Source organism: Falco punctatus (assembly GCF_963210335.1).
Source record: "Falco punctatus genome assembly, chromosome: 18".
Lineage (NCBI taxonomy): Eukaryota > Metazoa > Chordata > Aves > Falconiformes > Falconidae > Falco > Falco punctatus.
The window spans coordinates 4,914,413-4,934,165 of NC_137598.1; the positions used below are offsets into that span (position 1 = coordinate 4,914,413).

General features: G+C 52.8%; 1 protein-coding gene across 1 annotated transcript; it reads left to right on the top strand.

Annotated features, from left to right (window-relative positions):
* Positions 1–7: 7 nt before the first annotated feature.
* FAIM2 (Fas apoptotic inhibitory molecule 2) lies at positions 8–18,952 on the top strand. The gene is made up of 12 exons (XM_080368004.1): positions 8–2,006; positions 3,617–3,797; positions 7,229–7,332; positions 7,491–7,555; positions 8,335–8,388; positions 10,687–10,737; positions 11,268–11,307; positions 11,703–11,740; positions 12,768–12,855; positions 13,411–13,506; positions 15,365–15,418; positions 17,162–18,952. Exons 1-12 carry the CDS (start codon positions 1,992–1,994, stop codon positions 17,309–17,311), a joined length of 936 nt encoding a protein of 311 aa, XP_080224130.1. The 5' UTR covers positions 8–1,991; the 3' UTR covers positions 17,312–18,952.
* The last annotated feature ends 801 nt before the right edge of the window (positions 18,953–19,753 follow it).

Below are 19,753 nucleotides of genomic sequence, written 5' to 3' on the forward strand. Positions count from 1 at the left end.
AGCCAGGGGCTGCAGCTGGGATGAGTCTCCCTGGGGTTTGTTAAGAAAATGGGTGTCTCCTCTCTCACCATGATGCCACGCATCACCTGGAGTTTCTGTTCCCAGACCCTTGAGACGGTGGCTCATCCCATGCTTGAAGAGGGTCAGAAGCCAAGCAGGGTGCCCTCGTGCTTGCCCAGAGCAGCGAGAACCCCACCTGCTGGGTTGAGTTTCTCTCCCTCGCTTGGGACCTGCCCAGTTTTATGCCTCTGCTCAACCTCGAGGAGAATGAAAGCCCTTGAGGAGCTTGTGGTTAACTGGCACTTAATTGATTCTGAATAATCCTGACAAGTTTTTGCAGTCCTTGCGGTAATTGCCTCCCTTTCCAATTGAATAGCTCGGGCTAGGTCTGTATGGATGCCAGCTGTACATTGCTTGGCTGCATTCTTTCACTTCCAGCTCATGCTTTCCTTTTAACCCTTCCATTGCCGGCTTCTTCATGGAAGCTGTGGGTGGGGATGGTCTTTTTAATCCCCTCTCCTTGCAAATGGCTTGTTCTTCACCTTCTCTAGGGCTGTGTTTAGGGAGCCTGAAAGGTGGCAGGGCCATTTTTCATGCCAGAGTAAACAGAGAAGCTAATTTATTTTTGTATCTGTATTATAAGGCTTGGCAAACTAATTTGAGGTGTGATGCACGCTGCTGGCATGACAAGCAAGGAATGATGTGGAGGGGCTGGGGAAGGACTGGAGGGAGGACGTGGAGAGCTGGGAGGTAGGGTCACAGATCCTAGTCGGAGTGTAGTCCCAGAACTGCCCAAAATTCTGCTTTCATTTTGTGGGAGCACAGTGCAAGACTGCTCTGCTGACACCTCATTCGCCACAAGCCTGTCTCGCCACGAGTTTGGGTGGAGGATTCTGTCTGTCTCTGTCCTGGACAAATTTGCTGCCCATGTGAAGCACCTCATTATGTAAAGGGACAATCTTTTTTTTCCCCTTCTCCTGCTGCCTGTGGTGTAAAAGGAGATGTCTCCATCTGTCTGTGCCCTAGAGACTGTAATCCCCACCCCCCCTGCTCCCAGACCCTGACATGGGGGGCCAAAACCTCGTACACTTTGTGCCCCTTCCACTGGCCATGCTCTGGGCTGGGAGCCGGACTCCCCAATTAGCCTGCTCCTTCATGGGCTTGAATTAATAATCTTGCTTCGGTGATGGGGGCTGTGTAGTGCTCGGGGTCTGCTGGCTGCCTGGGACAGCTCCCAACCCTCCTCGTGCCCCCCCCCCCCCCCCACCCCGCTGGGGCTGCACTGGTCCAGAAAGGACAGTGTGTGTGGGGTGAAGGAGCCTTTATCCCCTCCATCCCCTCTCCGTGCAAAGCCCGAAAGGGTCAGGAAGGAGCCAGGGCTGCATGCAATTCCTCCCTCCTGCTCTCCTGTTACAGAGCTTGGCTCAGGCCTTGTCTCTGCCCCAGCAGAGCCCACAGCCCCCCGTGGCAGCCCTCCCTGCTGTGCCCGGCTGCAGCAGGGCCTGTGGGAGCCGACGCTCCCTGGTCCAGGCTTGGCTCCGACATGCAGCAGCAGAGAGATGCTGCAGTGAAGCATCCTTTGCCTCTCCCTCGCCTTTGCCATCCCAGCCCCGAGTTCAGCATCTCTGAGCTGGCTGCTTTGAACCCCTGGTGTGGGGCCCTGCTGCCGCCTACCCAGTGCTGTATCCAGGCATCGTCCCCATCGCTGTGGTGGCTGCTAGCCTCCGTTTTAGCTGTTTCTTTCCCAGCTTCCCCCTGTGCTGCAGGCTGGGAATGGTACGGTCCTCCCTCCAGCGCCCGTTGCTCCGTGGATGTTGCTAGAAGGTGAAGGCATCAGCGCAGGCTGGGGAGGCTGCAGCGTTTGCAGCCAGCCCTGACACATCCCAGGAGAAGGAGGCAGAAAGGACCTGGCCGGGAGGCTGGTGCTCAGCTGCAGCCTCTTCCCTCCTGCTGCTGCTCGCGGGGTCCAGCAGCATCATTAGTGAGGAGCCATGACCCAGGGGAAGGTAGGTGGGAGGCCGGTGCTGGGGTGATGAGTTGTCCTGCTTGCATAATCGTTGCATGTTTGGAGTGGGGAAGTGGGTTGAAGGGGAGGATTTAAGGAATAAAAGTCGCCGTGGAGGGGGGAGCTGGGTACCTGTGCACAGCACGTTGGCCCCTGCGATGGGGGTGGTTTTGGCAGAGGAAGGGGATGGAGGGATGCGCTGTTATGGGGTTGGGGGCTGTTTTTTCTGGTGCTGGATGTGCAGCTGTTGGACCTGTGGCCATTTCCTCCACCCATCCTGGATGTCAGGGAGCTTGATGGGGTGTTTGTGCTTTCCCATCCATGCTCCCAGCAGTCAGCACTTGTCACCTGCCCTGAGCACCTCCTTCCTGGTCCAGGGAGCTCTGGAGTCTGGGGGTTCTGCAATGCTCTGAGGCAAGGGAGAGGGGGGTTTATGCATCCTTTGCCAGCACAGTGCACCATTGCCATGGCAACGATGCTGGAGGCTGCCTGGGTGCAGGCAGCACCATCCCTCTTGTATCTCCTTGGTTATCTCTGGGAGTCTTGCATGATATCAGCCACCCTGTGCCCAAGGGCTATGTAAGGAAGGACGGGGGTGAGGACAGTCCCTATGGCTGGCAGGGGAGGTGACACAGTTATCCCGATGCAGCTCGTGGTGCACATCCCGTGCTGGTACCCTGGCTTTATTTCCAAGGGCCTGTTACACCTTAAATTAAAGACATACTTACAGGGACTGTGCTGTCTGTTGCAGTGCTAGTTAGTCTGTTACATTCATTTTGGACTTGTGGCTTCCAGCCCCACGTCCCTGTGATCCATGGGATGCTGTCCCTGACACTGAGCTGGCACGTTTTGGCAGCAAGGGCAGGGTATCAGGCTCATAGCTTATCCCAGGATGACAAAGATCTAGAAGGTGAAGTGGATCAAGTTCCCAAGGAGAAGCAAGTTCTCGGGTGGCCCGAGGCTGGCTCTTTGGTGGGATTTCATAGTCTGAAGTCCTGGGATCCCAAGTCCTTTACCTGCACCTTCAGATTCTGGAAAGGAACAAGGCTGAGCCTCTAGATGGGCAGACAGGAACAAGCTGGAAGAAAATGTTGAAGGGCCAAACTAGAGCGCTTCTTGGGGGCTAGGAGAAACTCCCCCAAATGTGGGTGTAAGTGGAAATGAAGGTGTTCATGATTTTCTGCCCAGTAAGTGAAAACTTTATTTTTTAAAGGGGAAATTTAGAAAGAAGTAGGCTGAAAAGCAGAGAATTGGAATCTTTCCAGTGTTGTATATGCGCCTGAGACACCGTGGAGGACCCTGGACGAGGCTGTGTCTCCCCTCAGACCTGGCTGCCTGTAACTTTTCATCCCCTTTAACGTGTCAGGTGTTCTCCCATCTCTTCCCTCAACTGCATCAGAGGATGCTCCTTCCTGGGAGTGCAGGGATGGGTCCATTGCCAGCCCGCAGGAGTTGCTGGGTGTCTGTTCAGTTCCCGATCCCTTCCTCCAACAGATGCACCCCCAGGCCCCTGTCTGTGTCCCCCTGAGTTCCCATTGCAGGGCAGTTTCTGTGCTGTTTTTACAGTCTAATTGCTCTCTTACACCCCCACCCCACCCCCTTTCTGTGCAGCTCTCTGTGAACAACAAGCCCCCCAACTCTGAGGGGCAGGGGGAGAAGAAGGACAATGCCACAGCTCCACCAGCTCCTCCGACCTATGAGGAGGCAACAGCAGGAGAAGGGATGAAGTCTGGTGTTTATCCTCCTCCCCCATCGGTCCCACTCCACCCCAGCTGGGCTTACGTTGACCCCAGTAAGTTCTTCCATGGCGGTACCCAGGGTGAGCCCCTTGCTGAGGGGGTAGAGGGGTGCAGAGATTCACCCTACGGGCTTGTAGAGGAGGGGGGAGCCAGGGAGGTGGTGCCCAGTTTGGTCTGTGATAGAGCTCACCCCAGAGCTGTGGCTCTCGGCCACATAGGTGCCTCCCCTATAGGGACAGCCTGGGGGAGCTGGGGTCGTGAAGGCTGGAGAAGAGAAAGCTCCAGGGAGACCTTACAGCACCTGCCAGTGTCTGAAGGGGCTGGCAAGAAAGCTGGGGAGGGGCTTCTTATGGGGGTAGGGGGTGCCAGGGCAAGGGGGGTGGCTTTAAACTGCAAGAGGGGAGATTTAGAGCAGCTGTTGGAAGAAATTCTTTACCGTGGGGGCGGCGAGGCGCTGGCACTGGGGAGCTGTGGGTGCCCCAGCCCTGGAAGGGTCCAAGGCCAGGTTGGACGGGGCTGGGAGCACCCTGGGCTGGTGGGGGGGGTGTCCCCCTGGCAGGGGGTTGGAACTGGGTGGTCTTTAAGGTCCCTTCCAACCCAAACCCTTCCATGACTCTGTGAGGGAAAGCCATTCCACCCAAACACTAGATCCCACTGCCTTCCAGAGGGGGAACTAAACTGCAATGCTCTGTCCCTGCTCCCCTTCCCAGTACCAGGATGGGAAAAATCCCCTCTCCCAGCTTGCTGCACTGGGCAATGCCACCTCGCAGGGCTGGGGAGAGCCCTGGTGCGGCGCTCACGGCTCTGCAGGCAGCACCCCCCTTCCAGCTCCTGCTCAGCCCCGGCTTTCAAAGAAGCCGCTGAACTGGCAAAATCATGTCGCAGCATCAGTGATCTCCAGCCGCTGCAAGCTGGTGTTCCGAGCCGCTGGAGGCTGGAACACGGCTGGGCTCAAGGGCTGAATGTTCCAGCGTTGCTCTGTGTGCCGGCTCCTTGGCCAACAAACAGCGTTTCTTCCCCGGGTGCCGCATACAGCATCTGCTTGGTCGTGGCGAGCAGACAAAGGCTCGACTGTGCCCGGTGCAGGGGAATAGCTGCGATGGATGCAGCGGCCGGCAAGCAAGTCTGCTGGGGTGGCCAACTGCTCGGTCAGCACGGCTCGAACAGGAGGGAGTGCTGGAGGGACTGGATTTAATGACTCCTGAGTCCTCGCTCCTGCTCAGTCCCTCTGCTGCGCTTTGCCTGCATCATCCAGTGGGGATGGTCGCAGCTGCAGGATGAAGATGTTTAGGGAAGGGGAAAGAGCCAGCTAAACCCCTCTGAGCCATGTGTGCCTGTGCACTCCCATGGTCCCACAGACTTTTTCCATTCTTGTTTGCCTTCAGGGGCCAGAAACAGAGGGGATAAATAACCTCCCAGCTTGCTACAACGACCATCTGGGCCTTTCTACTGTCATGATGAATTAGGACGGGTAAAGCCCACATGGGTTAGGCAGCCGGTGTTTTGGGTATCCTGGAGGACTTGTTTAGGTGATGTGTCATCTCTTGTCCCCTCCCTGACAAGCCTGGCAGGGCTTCCCCTCTGCAGCTGTGTCTGCGCCCTGATCCCCTCTGCTGTTTTCCTCTGGTTTTGTGTCCTTCTCCCCTTCCCCCGCCCTCAGCCATGCTGCAAGCTGTGGCTCCTGTGCCAGGGTCTTGGGGGGGAGGGGGCACATGCCATGGGGCTGTGTCTAGCAGCTTCTATGAGCCTGGAAGTAGCTGGAGAAAAGTGGCACGTGCTTTAGGTTGCTTTCTTTAATAATGAACTTGGGACACACTGTCTTGCCTCAGACGTGGCCATGGGTGGGAAGATGCTGGGTGCTGGGGACACTCCTCAGGAGGAGGAAACCTCCTTCCTCTGAGGCATTTAAGTGCCAAGTTTGGTGGTTAGATGCCCTGATTGCTTTGACGCAGGAGGCATTGAAGTGTCCTGGGGATATGGGCCTCGGGGGCTCCCCGCCGGGTGGGGGTGATGACAGATCTCACAGAAATGCAGAGACAACCCGCTGTAGGAGTTTCATCTCCACTGGAGCATAGAGGAAGGCACAAGAGATTTGTTGGGCACAAGAAGAGCACAAGGGATTTATTTCCTGCTAAGAGTCATCTTTAGGATGAGGCTTCCGCAGTCACAGCAAACAACCTTTGACCAGTAAACCTGGCAAAATCCAGGACCTTGAACTTGGCTTTCCTGGTGCCTGCAGTTGGTCCTCTGAGTTTGAGAGGGTCTTTCCTCCATCAGCCCGAAGGATCCGAGTATCACTGAGCTAAAAAGCTTGGAGAAGGAGGGGAGGCACCTCTCAAACGGGCAGGGACGTGAATGTATAGCTGGTGTAATTGCACAAGCCTTCATTCTATAGGAAACTCCGGCAGGGAAACTGTTAGTAACAGGGAAGGGGTATCTGCAAGAGAAGAAAATAGCGTAGGGGAATGATGGGCTGAGACAGCTGAGGTTTCAGTATTTGTTGTATTTTTTCTTGAGCATGAGGTTCCAGGAGATGGAGCAGGCTGAATCTTGTGTCTAATTTGTGCAGCTGATTTTAGGGAGAACCTGCTGCTTTGGATTTCTCCTTGCAGCCCGCTGCCCTGCGTATCCTCACGGCTACCTTCATCCCTGGCTGAACGGCACAGCCCCCTCCCCAGCAGGCAGAGGTTTTCCTGACATTTCCCCGCCCCCCCCCCCCCCCCCCCAAGGCTGCAGAGCAAACCGATGCTTTATGGTCCAGCTCGCCCCTCTGCAGGGAAATTCCAGCAGCAGCCGCCTGTACTACAGAGCCTCCAGCAAAGCAGAGCTGGGTTGTGTGTTGCGATTATTTGGGGGGTGGGGGGTACCCTCAGCAGCAGCATTGGGGCTCTTTGGGGTTTTCTTCCCCCTCGTTTAGATTTGCTGCAAACTGTTGACTCCCCGCATGGAAATCGGATTCGGGGTGTTACAGAAAAGCTGGCTGCAAGGAGCTTCTCGAGGAGGACAGGGCACACGGTTGACATCAGATGTGATGCAGACACAGCCTCAGCTCAGGCAATCACAGAGCAGCCAGGGAATCCTCCCGCACCCGAGCTCCTGATGGGAATGACTGAGGTGCTGAGTCACTGCTCCTCGGGAGGGGGGGGGATGCTTTAATATTCAGTGAAAGGTGAGCAAGGATATGATATGAGCCCTCTAATTGCCATTAAAGGTACAGTGGCACCGTGGACAGGAATAAACCCTGGTGTCCTTGCTGTGCTGGAGTTTGCAGAAGTGGTTTCCCCCTCTGTTCCTGGAGATGGTCCTAATAAGATGCAGCAGTGGGAAGGCAGCAAAGTGCATGCCAGCAAGCTTCTGTTTTGCAGTGCAACAATAAAACCTTGAAACCTGGGTGTCCTGAGCTGCAGTCAGTGCTGGGGTCAGGTTATTGCAGCTGGGGAGGGAACTGGGTGACAGGAGCTGATCTGTCTGGCTTCTGCTTCAGGCACGAGCCCAAGCTATGGCGGTGGCGGGTACCCAGGGGACACAGAGATGCTCACGACCTTCAGCTGGGATGACAGGAATGTGCGCAGAGTGTTCATCAGGAAGGTAAGGGGCAAGAGTCTCCAGGCTCAGCTTTCCCCTGTGAAGGCAGGGGACAGCCCTGAGCTCTTGGAGGGACCTGGCTGGGATGGCTTTGCTCCCTCCTCAGGCTGGGGGGGAAGCAGAGAGCCTGCGGGTTGCCCATGGGCTGCCTCTCCTTGCAGGTTTATGCCATCCTGATGGTCCAGCTCTTGGTCACTGTTGTTATTGTGGCCTTCTTCACCTTCTGGTAGGTCTCTTGTGTAGCAGTAATGCTTGCTTTGTCCTGTATATGACCTGCTCCCGAATTACCTGTTACTTGGGGGTGTTGTCTGCTATGTAGGTACTTGATTTTTTTTTTTTCCCACCCATGTGCTCCAATAGAAAAACAAACCTGAAGGAGCCCTGAGAGGTCCTTCAGTACCTGAGCTGCCTTTCCTGTGTCTCTTCTGGACGGTGCATCGTCCCTTCTGGTGCCATCCCCAGCCAGGAGGCCTGGGCTGCTTGCCCCTGAGCATTAACTGCTCCATTTTTTCCTTCGGGAGTTATCACGGCCATCAGATCCCAGCCTACCTCGGCTTCAGGGGCTGGGTTACCTTGCAGAAGCAGATACCCCACACTCGAGCGGTGGCTCTGTGGTTTAGATGACTGAGCATTTGGGGCACGTGGGGCTCATTTGTTGCCTCCAAAATAAATAATGAATCACTGTCAGCCTGAGGATTTTTGGTTCCTTAATCGCTTCTCAGAGAAAGCAGTGACCGTTCCCCAAGCAAGCCTGGCTGTGTAATGGATAACAGCAGGGCTGTCTTTCTGACTTGACAGGTTGAATTTCTTTCCAGCTGGTCAGTTTGCCAGGTAGTTTCAGCTGTGGTTTTTCTGTTGGCTTTTTGGTTTTGTTTTGTTGTTTGTTCTTTCACATACCCTGTGCCGCATCACCCTGTGTGCGTTCCCAGGTTTAATTTAGCAGCAGCCTGTGAAGTGATTAGCTTTTTTATGCTTTCTGCTCAGCATTTGTTTCCTGTCTTGCAGTGAGCCGGTCAAGGGGTACATTCAGACGCACTCTGCCTGGTATTGGGCTTCCTAGTGAGTATCTTTTTCTTCTCCTATGGCCATGTATGCTCGAAACGGCTCTGGATGTGGCTGCAGTGACGTGGAGACACCTTCCAAACACTTCTGCATCTTGCATGTGAAGAATTGCTCCAATATGTGTGCAGGGGAAGCCGGGAAAATTCATGGATAACTCTGATAGAAAGATAAAAAAACTAAATGAGTATAAGACATGGGAGATGCTGGGTATCTCCAAATACTCTCCAAAAAAGGGCCCTACAAACCGGGGTCAAAGTACATGAGTATTGCTTGCAGAGCAAACCAGGTGAAACTGGGGGGCTTCCAGTGCAGGAACCCAGAGGTGAGACCTGAAAGGGTGCCTAGGGTACCTTAGAGCCTTAATTTTGGGCTTGTCCCCTTCAAAGCAAGGGGGTTGCTTGGGTTTACATCTCATGCCTTGATATGCAATGGATGTGAAGAAGGGTGCAGGGAGTGGGGGTACGACTGGGGGTATTAGGATGCTTCTGGCTGTGTCTGAGTGGGGCTGTCATGCCTGGGTCTGCATCGCAGAGCTGCTCTGGGTGCTCAGAATCTGGATGCCGTTCATTAGCCAAGCCTGGTCCAAAAGGTCAGCTGGGAGGTAGCGTGGGCTGCACTTCAGTGCGTTGGTATATTTGCAGTTGTGCTGGTTTCCTGGATGCCTGTTGTGTTAGTGCTGCTAATTAAGCAGGCAGAGTGTGCGATGTAATTGTCTGTGAACAAGGCTCTGTGAACTCGGCTTTAATTAGTTCACACCCAAACCATGAAATATGTCCAGGTCCGGAGATGAGACACCCGCTTATATAACTTAGAAAAAAAAAAAGACCCAAAATAGCAGCAATGGAAGGGAACTGGCATTGGTGTGCCCCTTTGACCTCAAGGGAAGATAACGTGCTCTTCCTTGGCCGGTTGGTGGACTGGAGAAGCAGCGCTGCTTTGTAGGGAGATGAGACCAAGCTCTGCTCAGGTCTGTGCTCTGACTTTTGGGTTCGTCTCTTGCAGCTCGCTGGTCGGTTAGTATTGATTTCTTCCTATCTCCCAGTAGGAGCAAACAAGTCTTGGCCCGGCTGGGGGCAGGGTCTGTACTTGAGGGACTTAAGTTTCGCCTCCCAGCCAGCCAACCCTTCCCTCCATCCCAGTGTCCCCAGTTGCTTGCCCTGGTCTGGGTCTGGATCTCCTTCATACGCAGAAACCCCAACTTTAGATACACTGCTGTAAAATAAAAGGGGGTGCCGTAGGGTGTCTTCCTGCTGCTGGGGTGATGGCTCAGAGGGAATAAAACAAGAGCAGGTGTGCAACAAGGGATGCAAAGGAGATGGAACAACTGCAGCGGCGCTCTCCGCTCCCTGCGTGCTTTTTTTCCATCTATTCAGCCGTGTCCACTCCAGCGTTCCTGGTTTCCCTGTGGGAGAGCAATGCTCAGCTTTATCTCTGGTGCGTTTATCATGGCCCGTGGGTTTTGCCGTCACGTTCATTTATTAGACCCAAGGTGACTGGCTATCGTGCAGCCATCGGCATGCTTGGAAGCTGCTTTCCCCCCTGCCCCCCCCCAGGCTCTGGGTGAAGCGGGTAAGCAGGTTCCCACTGTGCCACAACCCATCCAGCATGTGGAAAAACACCTGGGCTGCGTGACGGCTGGAGCGAGGGAGACCATCCCTCAGCTGTTGGATTCTTTGTTTTGCTTTGCTGAAGGGTCAAGTCATGTCAGATAAATAACACTTGTGACCTGGGGATGGCTTGTGCAACAGCATATTAGGCTTGGGTCTGCAAGCTTCACCCAGCTTAGGGGATCCTTCTGCTCCTGAGCTCTTCCTCAAGCGCTTGTGCGGTAACATGGGACCGGTTCCCTTCTCCGACACAGACCTTCCACCTGGCCTTAGGCAAGTCCCATTACCAGCCCTGTGAACCTTGCTTTAATTGTTGCTGAAATCCCAGCAGGATGCCCTGATCCCACCAAGCCAGGGGCAAAGTCTGGCCACCTCTGCGTGAGCAATTCCTGCACGATGAGGTGTCAACAGCAAAGACATTTGGGTGCTCTGTCTGTCCCGGACCCTTGCTGTGCTCTAACCCCATCCTTCAGGTTTCTTGGGGACTGGCATATGCAAAGTGGGCAGAAAACTGCTTCGGTGAGAGGTAGGCACTGCGTTGCTTCCCAGCCAGCCTCAACTTCTGGCACAGTGCTGGTATTTTAAACAGCGCAGCAGAGCACTGAAACTTGTCAGCTGGAGACTCTCCTGCATCAACACACCGTGCTTGTGTTTTCCTCCCTGAACTGCTCTTTTTCTCTTCTTGCAGTGCTGTTTTCTTTGTGACCTACTTGATTCTTGCCTGTTGCTCTGGACCCAGGTAAAATATTTTCTTTTTGGATTTGTAACAGCCCTGCAAACTGTTTCCTCTTTGTCACACATGACCAGCAACGTTCTGGAGATGGGACAGGGTCGTGCTGACACAGTGATGTAGGGACTGCGGTGGCAGCTGTATTTTCAGGCCTGATGCAGTTGCGGGTTGCTGCAATGCAGCATTAAAAGCTGGAGTCAAAGTGCAACTGGAGAGAAGCTATGTGGTAGCAAAAATTGCACGGCCCCAAGTTTTCATTATTAAATACTGCAGAGGCTGCTCGGGTTCGCTGTCAGCGGAGCAGGGCACTGCTGGCTGCTCTGCTGGAATGCCGTGGGGATATTCACCCTCCTGGTCTAGGAGCACTCTAGATGTGCTCTCATTCCCAACAGAATGACTGTCCCCTTGCACCACCCCTGCCATTTGCTGCACAGGCCATTAATTAATGGCGCATCTTATGCAACCTGTTGTGCAGTGCTGCTGCCTGCCTCTGCCCTTTGCAGCGCGGGGCTGACCAGCCCTTGTTTCTTTACTTGCAGGAGGTATTTCCCATGGAATCTGATCCTGCTGAGCATCTTTGTAAGTAGCACATCTGGACAGTGTCTGCCTTACCCCTGCAGCCAGCATGGGGTTTGTAACGGCTCCAAGAGAGAGACGTGTCTGGTCTGGGTTCACACAGAAAGCAAGAATTTCATCCTCTAATTGCTCTGCACTTGGACCGAGGAGCTGTAATTGAACTAGAATGTGATAAGCAGGAAAGAAGGGAGCCTCTGTTTAAAAACAATTAGGAAAAAAAAAAGAAAGCCTGCAGTGGTGGGAGCTGGGGGATTAGAAACTATGCAAAAATTGTTTCTCTCGAGCATCTGTTTAAGAGGTTTCACTGCCCTTATCACTGTAATTGAAATGTTTTATTGGCTGCGTATCTCTCCCTGGGACATGAATGCAGAAATAATGTGGGTTTCTTTCCCTCCCAGACACTCTCCATGGCTTATCTCACTGGGATGCTCTCCAGGTAGGCTGAGCATGTGGTCTCTGGGTGTCTTCTGCTCCCGTGTCCTTTTTCTTCCTGCAAAAATCTTCCCTGCTTCTCCTATAGGAAAGCACTAGGGAGCCAGGGACAAGGCAGTCACCATACCCTGTGGTCTCGCCTTTTCCACTAAGCAGCACTTCAGCAGATGAGGCTGGAGTGACACAAGGATTTTTTTTTCCAGTAGTTTCAGCTTTTTTGTAGTCCATAGATTGCTCCCTTTTGCTTGGTGGGTTTTTTTTTTTTTTTTACTGTTACAATCTGCTCACAAGATCAGCCCTGGTTCACGTGGGTCCCTGGTGATGAGGCAGATGAGCCAGTGGGTGTTGATGGATGCGTGCTGGAGACAAAGAAAGTAGCGGTTTCAGCAACTCGGGGAAAATACCAGTGATATCACTTTCAAATCAAACTGAAGAGTGGGGACTGGCTTTTCTTAGGGCTGAGCCTGGTGATGCAATCAAAACCAGCAGTCAGACACACAAAAAAATTATAATCTAAGCCCGCAGTCTCTCTGCCTGTTCACATCCCTCCTTCCCTGCCACTTTCCAAGACCCAGACCCCTGCTACAAGCACATCAGTAGCATAACAGTGGCTGCAGCTTTCTGATTTCTCATTGTGCTGCAATGACATTTATAAGCCTATTTTTATTACCTCCCAGTTTGAATCCTCCTCCTCCTCCATCTGTCCATGGGCAGATAGATTTTTATAGTAAGTCCCCATCTTTGCCTCTTGGGAGGAACTCATGAGCAGCTTAGAAATGCCCTCCTGCCTACCCTCTTCTATTTAAAGCAGGAGGAAAACCCATCTAGTCTGTGGCTTTTTTTTTTCTTTTAGTGTTTTCCACCTTTCCCTTTTTACATTAAGGGGGGACACACACGTGACATGACACACACTGATAATTGGACTCTTGCTTTCCTTGTACACCTCTGCTAAGCTTCTGCCCATTTTAATCCCTCCTTCCACTTTTCCCTGTGGAAAACACTGAAAAGTGCTTTTGCTGTTAATTTTGCAGTTACTACAATACCAAGTCAGTCCTCCTGTGCCTGGGGATCACAGCCCTGGTGTGTCTGTCTGTCACCATCTTCAGCTTCCAGAGCAAGGTGAGCCTGTGCTGATCAGTCCCTCCGGGAGAAGCACCTCCTGGGAACAGGGTCAGGCTGTGCTGGGGATGGGGTGTGAAGAAGGGGCAGGTCTGTAGGGCTCTGGCCACAGGAGCAATTTGAGGAGTGTTGGGATGTGAAGCCAAGGTTACGGGAAGATTAGGACAGATGCTGGGGTGAGGGATCCGTCAGGGGTATAGATGGGGTTGGAAGTTGCTAATGTGGGGAGGTAACCTGGTTTTTTTTGGAGGATTAAGCTGTGGGGTACAGAAGGGCACTGCACGAACGTGTATGATGGGCTTTCGGATTTGAGGCATGCAATGGGTGCTGAGGTTTTGCCCATGGCAACAAAGGGGATGTGGCAAGCGTCTGGCTCTGTGCTGTATAGATGTGTCTATAGGACCTGGGATGCAGACGAAGTGACTGCCATGTGACAGCAAGATGGGGGTACAGCTGGGGAGTCCCTTCCCGTGGACACCAGGAGGCTTGGCTCTCCTCGCTGCCTCTTGTTTCGGCACCTGTGCACATGTAACATGATGGTTTTTACCTCCGCAGTTTGACTTCACCTCCTACCAGGGCGTCCTCTTCGTGATGCTCATGGTGCTCTTCTTTGGTGGCATCATCCTGGCTGTGATACTGCCCTACCAATACGTGAGTACCGACCTGCTGGACCTCCTTCCTCACCCAGTGCCACCAGTCCTGGTGCAAGGCTGGGAGCTGATCAGCCTGATGTGAGCAAACTCCAGGGCTGGGCTCGAGAGGTCCCAGCCTGCTCTCTGAAAATGAGTAGAAACACCAACAGAAAGAAAAGGTGAGACCAGGTGGCTGCTGCCTGGTGGCTGAACAACCAGATATCGGGTTGTAGGACAGCGCTGGCCTGGGGCTTGAGGAAGTTTGCTTCTGTTCCCAGAGCTGCGTAATGACTCCATGCCAGGTCACATCATCCGTTTGTGCCTCAGCTTCCACTCCAGTAAAACCAGGGTGGTGAGCACGTTCAAGCGGGCTTCTGCCCCAAATTCAGGGCTTCTGCCCCGAATTCAGGGCAGGACTTGAACTCTGGACACGTGCAGTGGGATGCCTGTGTGGCCAGACCTGGCCGTATCGACACTAACACCAGGCACCGTCCTGCAGTGCTTACATCTTAAGGCTCTAATTTCTCATAAATAAGCACCTCTGGAGGGTGATTCAGACCACAGGGACAAGTCCTGATGACAAGTGACCACCTTATCGCTCCTCCAGCTGCTGCCAGCCCCTCTTGCATGGTTCCGTACCCTTCCTCTGGTCTCACTGGTCACAGCTGCTGCTGGCTCTGCCCAGCCGAACTCTTGGAGCAGCCTGTGACCACACCTGATAGAGGGTTTGGTGTGGCAGTACGGAGTGTCTGGTCTCCATCCAAGAGTGTTTCATTAGGCGACTCATCATTCAGGCAAGAGCCTGACAGACCCTGGAAGATGCTGATGACAGAGGGAAGGTGTGTGGGGCTGTGCAGCCACCATTAATCACCCTGAACTCTTGCTTGTGCTGAAGACCGAGACACCCAGCTTTGGTCACAGCAGCCTTTAAGTGGCCTCCAGGCTCTTCCCATCTCAGCTGGCTTCTCTGGGGACCTCAGCCCTACAGACCTGCAGGAGACACTCCCGCTAGCCCTGGGGTTGGTCTGATGATGGACAAATACACAGGCTGGTGTTTCCAAAACAGGAGCTTGGATTTTGGTTGCCTTGACTTGAGATCCACCTCTCCCCTATGCAGACGTGAGGGTAAAGCAGCTTGCAGTGCCAAGCCACTGACACTAAACTGTTGAGACAACTACTCTTTATCTTGCAGCTTGTCAAGATAAGCATAGCTCGAGGCACCCTTCTAATGAGCTTGTCTATCTGGGGAGGCAGGCTGTGATTTCTGGGTTCAGTCAGCTGTCCACGTGGGCACCTTCTCCTGGAATACAGGCAACTTCTCCATTGCCGCAGTGTGCTGCTGTGCCACGGCAAGCAGGGCTTGGGGTTTGGTCCTAATTCCAGTGAATTTCCTGCTGCGACTCCAGCAGATGAACACATTAAGTGATGCTTGTTAATTAAAGCTGGCTCTGGCTCTTGGAAGCATTTGGTGTTTCTTCCAGTGGGATCAGCCTTGTCTGGGTAAATAAACACCTGCTAGGGCTGCTGCAAAATGTGTTTCCATCTGGATAGTGCCAAGACTTTTCCACAGAGACAGCAGCTGTGGTGGAGTAGGCTATTTGGAAGCCCAAGTACCTGTTCTGGATACTTATGAACCAACTGGACGTAAACGCCACAGTAAGAAGGGAAACTGAGGCACAGGGACCTGTTCCTTGCTGTGAAAAGGTCCGCAATAGAAACTGTTGGAGGTGGAAGTGGTGCAAGTCCATCCTGGGCTGTTAGAGCACTTTCCCTAACTTGTGTCCTATCTTCCACATGAGAGCTAAGCCCTCTTCTGTGTCAAATCCTAATTAACCAGTTTTCTCCCAGGCACTGACTGGTGGATCTGTTTCCTTTAGGTCCCTTGGCTCCACGCGATCTATGCTCTGCTTGGTGCCATTATCTTTACTATGGTAAGTGGGTGCTGGTCATGGGGCCTGGGAGTGTGCTGGCAGGAAAAATAAGCAAGGAGCAAATGCTTTTAGTCTTGAAGGTGCCTGGGGAAGGGAGGAGTGTGAGGTGCAGGATTGCAGAGAACTCTACATCCTCCAGTGGCTCATGAATAGCAATTATTGCAGTGACCTCAGCCTTGTCCCAAGAAGGTGTTGGTGTACGTGACGGTGCTGGTGCAGAGCATGGTGTGATTAGCAAACCTGTGCTGTATGTGCAATACTAGGTGTGAACAGCAGAAAGCATTGTAGGGAAAGGGCAAAAAGGCATCTCCGGAGTGGGAAAAGCTTCAACGCAGCAGCAGGAGCTGGGCTGCAGGGCTCAGCAGGAGCCTGGGGATGCACTGAGGCTGCAGAAGTGAGCGAAGTTGGGTTGGGGTCAGCTGAGTCGAAGTGAGCCAAGGGTTGGGTGTGAGTCTGACTAACAGCAACAGAGGTACAGGAAGACCCAGGCCGTGGTTTGGGATTAAGGGGCATTAGGAAGGTTCATTGCAGGTAGGCGAAGCCTTGAGACTGTGCAGCTCCTTCGAGGGGAGCTGAAAAGTTTCGATTCCTTCCTGCGACGGCTCCCCGGCGCTCTCTCCTGCAAGCCTCTTCCTGGAGCACGTCCCGGCAGCGATGTGCAGCTGTGGGAGTTGTCTGGGAAGATGTTTGGCATTACCTTGAGGTGGGGGTCAGGAGGAGGGCTGCCTTGGGGTTCAAGGCGGTGCCCATTGGGCATGTTGTGAATAAGAACAGTTGAGCAATTTCATTTATTAGCTATAAAAGTCATTTCAAGTGAGCTCGGGTATTTCTTCTGTGATTCATGATTAAAGACTGTTCTGTGAAATACAAGTAGGCTAAACATCTTATAATTACCCCATAAACTTCAGTCAGAACCTCAGCTCAGGCTGGTAGTGTCTGGGGAGTTCAGCAGTTATTTATGACTGGGGAGGGCAGAGCTGCCAGCTGACCCCAGGCGATGGCGAAGATGCCCTGGCAGCCCTGAAGAGCTCCGTGCCAAGGTGTCTGTCGCAGGCTGGGTTAACAGGGGGAGTAAAGGTGAGGTGGGAGAAGATACTGGGCTTGAAGTCATGCAACAAGGTGCAGGTTTTCTTGCAGCTGGGCCGCCAGCCTGCCTTGCAGCCTGTGTTTGTTACCACTGTAAGGGTTCACTGGTAAAATCTGCCCTGCACACAGTTGTGTCTGTGCATCAGAAAGGCGTAAGCTCCCCTCTGGGTCTGGCTACCTCCGCTGGCAGCTCTGCAGACCTTTGGTGCTGCCCAGGATCTGGGGTTTATTGCTCTTTATTGTTCTGGTAGTGCTGCTGCTGCAATGTCATGTTGGGTCCAGGTCACCTTGTTACCTGGCAGGCGTTTCTGAGCAGGGGGAAGTCTCGGAATAATAAGTCGTAGGGACTGGCTGAGGAGGAACAGGGAGAACTGCTCCAGAGCTGATCCTGGGGCACATTTGGGATAGGTGGAGCACGAAGGAAGCAGGATTTGAGTAACAGGCTCAGGGTTTGACTATCAAGAGTGAAATGAAGGAAGGGGAAACAACATGCGTGGTTCTGAATGATTAAATTGCAGTTACAGCCCATAAAAAGTGGCTGCATTTTTGTTCTGGGCACAGTGAAGCAGTTGGGAGAACTGCCATTAGAGCACTTCTTGCCTTGCTGTGCCAAATCTCCACGTGACTGTCATTGGGTTTCCTCATCTTTCCTCACAGTTCCTGGCACTTGATACCCAGATGCTGATGGGGAATCGTCGGTACTCGTTGAACCCAGAGGAATACATCTTTGGAGCCCTCAATATTTATCTGGACATCATCTACATCTTCTCCTTCTTCCTCCAGTTCTTTGGCTCCAGCCAGGAATGAGTGCAGCAAGAGTATCTTCTCTTTGCTGGCAAGATGCAAATGTGTTTTTAAAAAAAGTTATAAGAAGAGGAAAAGAGGGTTACAAAAAACAAACACAAACCAACCCACCCTTTCTGGCCCACTAGCAGGCTCCATTCAATCAGCTGAGCAAAGCCCCTGGGTTCCTTATGCAGCTTGTACATATGCTGTTAGGCCTTTGTGACCCAGAAAGCAAAGCAGGGCTTAAGTGTTATGTCTCTTCTGCTCCCTCTGCTCCTACTGAGATCAAACCAGACCAGAGACTGGGAGGCATGAGACCAAGATCTTCTTTTCCCCAGAGGCTGTCAGAGTTGCCTGTCTGAGTCCTGCACATCATGGGATGTTGAAGTGCTGAGAACAGCTCTGCAAAGGGAAAATAACATTAAGGAGAGAGAGTAGGGAATTTTGCTAGGATCCTGGCAGGAAAACTAGCTAAACAAAGGAAAAAGGCTAGGGAAATCCTTGCATGCCCCCATTTCTCTCCTGCATTCATTTGGAGCCTTGTGGCCTCTGCAGAGATATATTCCTGATAGTGCCTGCTTTTAGAAATGCAGAGTGTGGGATCACGTAGTCTGGATGTCCCAGCAATCAGCAATCCTCCAGGCACAAGGGAACTTGTTGTTCAGGATGTGCAGCCTCTTTGAGGACATCCCGAACGCCCCTGCAGGAAGAATTTTTCTGTATCCTTTGCATCTGGCTGTGGGGCTGAGGATGTACTTGCTTTCCTTCCCAGAGTGGGATGGCAGGACCACTGGCTGTGGGCTCCCCTACCCACCCAAGGGGGACGTGTATGACAGTTCTCTCTGACATGTGGCTCTTCACCTGGGAGAGCTGTGATCCCATGTAAGGATTGTTGGCAGAGAGGCGATGAAAGAGGCTGTTTCAGAGCCCATGCAAAGCCAGACGCATCCTGATGTGGGAAATGGCTGGCTGAGATCCTGTGACCCATCATGAGATCTGATGTCTTCACAAAATTGTCTTGGTTGGTTGAGATTAAGGGTCCTAAGTGGTTACGACCCAGAGACTGAGGCCAGGGTGAATGCCTCTTGCTCAGAACGGGCACTGCTTTGTAGCAAACACCAATGTTGCCTCTTGTTCCAGCCATTTTCCAGTTTCGCTCTCCCAAACAGGGATGTCAGTGAGGGCACTGGATGCCTCTGAGTGCTCAGGTAACTTTCCATCTTCCCCTTGCTCACGTTCCCCTGTTTGAGGATTAGCTGGCTAATTTCTAACTGTAAAGCTCCAGGTGGAGATAAGAGGCCTTTTGCTCTTATTTAAAAAGTGATCCTTCCTGCTGATAGAAACCTGTATCTTCAATCTCTCTGGGAATGCCAGGGCAAGTGCGTCACTGAGCTGCCTCTAGCAATCCCTTCGTGTTAGAGAGAGGCTATGCCAGAATGCTCCATACTGCACATTCCTCCTCTGCTGCTGCCCTGGCTTTTACCCTTCACATGTTGTATCCTCCTGCCACACGTGTGCAATGCCCCGAGCTGGGCAGAGGAAAGTTACTGTGCAGAGAGTCAAAAAATGCTTCAGCCCCTCTGTGGCTGCACTGACCTTGTCCGTGATCGTACAGCAGCACAAGTGATGCCTTCCACCTTGCTCACCTCCCCCCCCCCTCCCCCCCCAAAAATAACAAACCCCAAAGCCAAAATCTTTTTAGGGATAAAGGTTACTACTAAGTGATGACAGCATTACGTTCACGACCCACTGATTTCTGCAGTGTGTTGCAGAGAAGAAACAAGAGCCTTAAATTGCTGAGCAGGCTGAATCAGGAGAGGGGACAGCAGGATAAGCACCCTAAAAGTTTATAAAACAGCAGTTTAAGGAGGGAATTTTCTGGCTCAGACCCATGCAGGCATTTCTGAAATATCTTAGCAGACTGGCTGTGTAGCTTTTTTTGCTCACAGCAAAAGGCCTTGCAGATATTTCTGCTTTTGAGGAGGGTGTATGGAGTTACATGATGAGTTCTGACTCTGAGATAGTTCTAAAACCCCTCCTCTGGAGGACAATCTAGACCAGAGCTCTGCAGCCCTCCTATCTGCACTGGGACTCCTCCAAACTGGCCCTGCATACCCTGGGACCTGGGGAGGAGAACACGGATCTGCAGCCCACTCTGGATCTCTTGCTTTTTTTTTTTTTTTTTTTTTTTTTTTTTTTCCCTTCTGGTGTGGAGTAACTTTGCTGCTGCCTGAGCTTCTGCTACGTCCTGGCTTTCTGCTCCTGTGTGGAAAAAGCTTGCATGGCACCTGCTCCATCTCCAGGCCACTTGAGTGGGAATGGCTTGCTGCTCTCCCGTGCCCCTCTGCTGGGCTCCCTTCTTGCATGTGTCCTGGTACCTCTTCTGTGCTGACCCCACAGCTTGCAGTCCATCCAAGCCAGACCTGCCGAAAGCACTTGCATTGAAGCAGTGAGTAATATCTA

What these genes read in the sequence shown, in the direction of transcription:
- FAIM2 (XM_080368004.1), top strand. An exon ending in GCCTGTTGCTCTGGACCCAG is followed by an intron (nt 10,738 to 11,267) that starts GTAAAATATTTT and finishes CTTTACTTGCAG; the next exon opens with GAGGTATTTCCCATGGAATC. An exon ending in TCTTCAGCTTCCAGAGCAAG is followed by an intron (nt 12,856 to 13,410) that starts GTGAGCCTGTGC and finishes TTACCTCCGCAG; the next exon opens with TTTGACTTCACCTCCTACCA.